At 51.5% G+C, this 3,667-nt stretch overlaps 1 gene segment (V, D, J or C); it reads right to left on the bottom strand.

The window, feature by feature from the left end:
- On the bottom strand, positions 1-1,733 carry LOC112124202. The segment is given in 3 exon segments: positions 1-26; positions 1,255-1,563; positions 1,688-1,733. Coding segments are annotated over 3 exon segments (381 nt in total).
- Between the last annotated feature and the right edge of the window lie 1,934 nt (positions 1,734-3,667).

Genomic DNA, 3,667 nt, shown 5'->3' with positions numbered 1-3,667 from the left:
TCACTCGCCGAGGCTGGCTGAGGAGTTGTGGCCCCAGGTTTATGGACGGCTCCTCAGCTCCACCGGGCCCCATGTTCGCTGACTCCCCATGGTCCCCAGTGTTGTATGTGGGCTTCTGGTAGCCTCCTCAGGTGACTTGGGCCACTGCCATGAGGGACTACTGCCAACCAACCCCAAGTGTTCAAACCTCATGGGTCAGGCTCCCCAGAGTCCTGGGGTTGGCTTAGAACCCCTGAGATTTGTTATGAGCTCTCTCCTCGGCTCCCTCCTTTTCTCCCTCTGCAGCTGATCCCTGGGTGACCCGTTGTGGGCGCAGTACCACATCTACGCTAACAACTCTCCGATATCCTTCTCCCTTGCAGAGCGGTCTCCTGTAGACCCCCTGGCATCTCAGCTGGTCATGTCTCCTCTCATCTCAAGCTCACCATGGCCACAGCTGAGCTCAGAGATCTTCCCTCCCAACCCCTCTTCTCTATGCCCGTCTCTAATCCTCCCTGACAGCCAGACTCACAGGCAGGGGGTGTCTCCACTCCTCCCTCTCCACCCCTCAGCAAATCCTCTCACTTTTTAAAAACGTTGACCCCTCCGATTCTGTCCCAGTGGCTGCATCAGTTGCTTCCTCCTATTCATCTACCACCAACACTTCAACCTCCAATGTAGTCCTCTCTGGCCTTTTACAAGCCCAGCTTGACCCCGACCTGTCCACCCCAGAGCTTGCCCAGCTCTGCCCTGGTCTCACCCTGGCGCTGCCGCCCAAACATCCCCCCAGACATTCCACTCAGCTCGCAATGGGGGCCTGAAAACCCCTTTGTTTCCGTGCCACTCTCACCTCATGCCCCTTCCCGCTCCCATAGCCATTAACTCCCTCCCCCACCTCTGGATGGTCGTACTTAGATAAGGGAGCCCCTGACTGCCTTCTCTTTGCAGGGGCAGGGGGGGATCTTTGAAAGGACCTGAGCCCTGATGTCACTTGAGCCTGTAAGGGGGGGTGAATCTCTCCCTCTCCCCATTGAAGACAGTGGGGATGTTAACTCCTAGACGGAGTAAACTGCCCCTTCCTCATGCTGCAGAAGCATAATGTGGAGGGAGCACTTGTGAGGGGATGAATTTCCTTGAGATGAGCAGTTATCTGTGTGAGGTGTTATCAGCTCAGACCAAACTCTGCAGCATGGGCAATTCTGAGCCCAGGCTGGGGGAGGGAGGTTTTTGTTTCACTTCCCCATCTGACTGTGTCACTGTGATGAGCATTGTTGAGCCACACAGCACAGTAATAATCAGCCTCATCCTCCGCAAGGGTGCCGGAGACAGTTAAATAGCAGGTGTTGCTGGACGTGTCTTTGGAACCAGAGAAGCGAGCGGGGACCCCAGAGCCCTGGTGCTTGTCAGAATCTGACTTGTATCTCAGCAGGTATCGTGGAGAATGCCCAGGTTTCTGCTGGAACCATCGCACATGATAGCCACTGATGCTGGTCCCACTGCTCATAGTGCAGGAGAGTTTCACGGTGTTTCCTGGGGACACTGACACTGAGGGCGGCTGCGTCACCACAGACTGTGAGCTGGAACCTGAAAAGTATGGTAGAGACCTGTCAATCCCTCCCTGTCCGTCCCCAGTCACTAGTGACACAGTTTGTGCATTGGCTTCAGCAGTAACGTCAATGTGTATTTAATCCACTCCCCATGTTCTCACCTGTGCACCACGTCCCCAGCAGGACGATGAGGGGAGCCCAGAGCATGGTGAGGAGATTTCAGGCCTGCAGGAGAAATTAGAAAACCAGCCAAATCCACTGAGAATCCCCCACAGTATCTGCCCCTTATATTGATCCTCCTGCGGGAGGAGCCTCCACGCTTTGCCTTTATGCTAATCTGCTGTCGTCTGATTGGTCCCTATGATCACAGAGAGAGAGCCATATGGGAGAGGAGACCAACCCTTTGGGGAGAAGCTCCTGCTGTATAAGTCACTGGTTCAGTTGCATTTCCACAGGGCTGACTCTGCTAGGGTGTATTTGAGCGCTCACAGGGGCGGCTGTTGGAGATTAGACTGTGGGATGGTTTCCATTGTTTTCAGTAGTTTATAACTTTCCCAACCCTTCCTCTTTTGACCTGACAGTTCCCAGGTTTGCATGAGGGCTCACACTTGGTTCACAGGTTGAGCAAACACAACTCATGAGTGTCTGGGAATGAGGAGAGTGAAATGGATACACTCTGCCCATGATTGACAAGTCAAAAGCAAAGCTAGGGGAGTGGGAAGGGGAAATTGTAGGGCGCAGGGAGTCAGCAGATAATACGGGAGGGTGAGGTTTCTGTGGCTGGGGATGCATGTGCTTAGTAGCTGTTCTTTGCCAGCAGCTACGGTTTCTCTGCTCTCCAGGCCACACGGCAGGACTGCAGGTGTTTTGGCTTCTCTTTAGGGATCTTATGGGGTGATAATACAAGTGGGAGACTTGGGACTATTGAGGAACCTTGTCCGCTGTCAGGGGACAGTGGAAGGGCATGGGGATTCTGTGTGATGGGAACCTACCTGCCATATTGCCCACCAACTCAAACCTGAGAACCATCAACACCAGGCCCGATACAGGACAGCCCTTAAGTACCTGCTGATCGGTAAATAGCTGTCCTGAGGAGGGATGCTTTCATATGGGCTCCTGATATGATCCATGTCTGCCTGCACTGACCGTCCTCCTATTCACAACCCTCTCTCGTTGTCCCTAGTCACCCATAAAGAAACTGGGGAATGAGGAGGTACCAGGAACAGGGACAGACTGCAGACGGGAGATGGGGGCGCTGGAACTCCAGAGCAGACTATTTGAGAGGAAGCAGAAGCTGCAGGTTAGAAGAGTGCTCTGAGACTCAGGTGATACAGGTTTGATTCCCAACCCTGCCACAGACATGCTGAATGACCATGGCCAAAGTGAAAACCTTTCTGAGTCCAAATTTCCTCATCAATAAAAAGAGGCTCCTATCTTATCTAGGGGGTTTATACCACCACCCATCACCACAGCGTCTGAGCAGCTGCCATGTAAAACTGATAGCAACAACGGAGACCCTCATGGAGTCTTTTTCCCTACTCAGGGTAGAAACTCCACTGGGGGCAGGGTTTGTGGGTTAGATTTTTTAAATTTCATTCATTTACTTTTCTTGATTGTTAGATTTTTGTTCCTGGGTTGATTAGTTTCGGGGGGTTACTTTTTACCCTTTGGTTTTTGTTCGGCTGGGATTTGTAGGTAGAAGGGGGTGTCATGGTTATGAATGTCATTCTTATTGTAGAAAGGCCTTTCTCATACTCTGCCTGGAATTTGTGAACCGTAAGTCAGTAACCTCTGTAGAGATCCTGCGGTTCTTGAAAGGAACGTGCTATAAAATGCAGCTCATTAGTATTTAGTAATAGTACATTCCGTAGTGGGATTTCTAGTAGTTATAAATGGGAGATTTCTTACTATAGATGAAATGCCCCTGTAATCTAGACACACTTCTGTATCTCAGCCGCTTGTAGCAGAAAGGGTCCTTAGAAGGAGCTATGGATAGTCTCTTATCTTTGACATGTTATAGCTCACGAGCTCCTCCTAGTGGTTACATTTCTACCATCACTTCTATTACGAATGTTATTACTTAACAGGCAGCCGTGATCCCTGCAGGGCATGTGAGGAGGCGGATGGGGGACACAGACCAA

This window comes from Terrapene carolina, unplaced genomic scaffold, assembly GCF_002925995.2.
Source record: "Terrapene carolina triunguis isolate 2854851 unplaced genomic scaffold, T_m_triunguis-2.0 Scaffold34278, whole genome shotgun sequence".
Classification (NCBI taxonomy): domain Eukaryota; kingdom Metazoa; phylum Chordata; order Testudines; family Emydidae; genus Terrapene; species Terrapene triunguis.
This window is presented reverse-complemented; position numbering and strand designations above follow the sequence as displayed.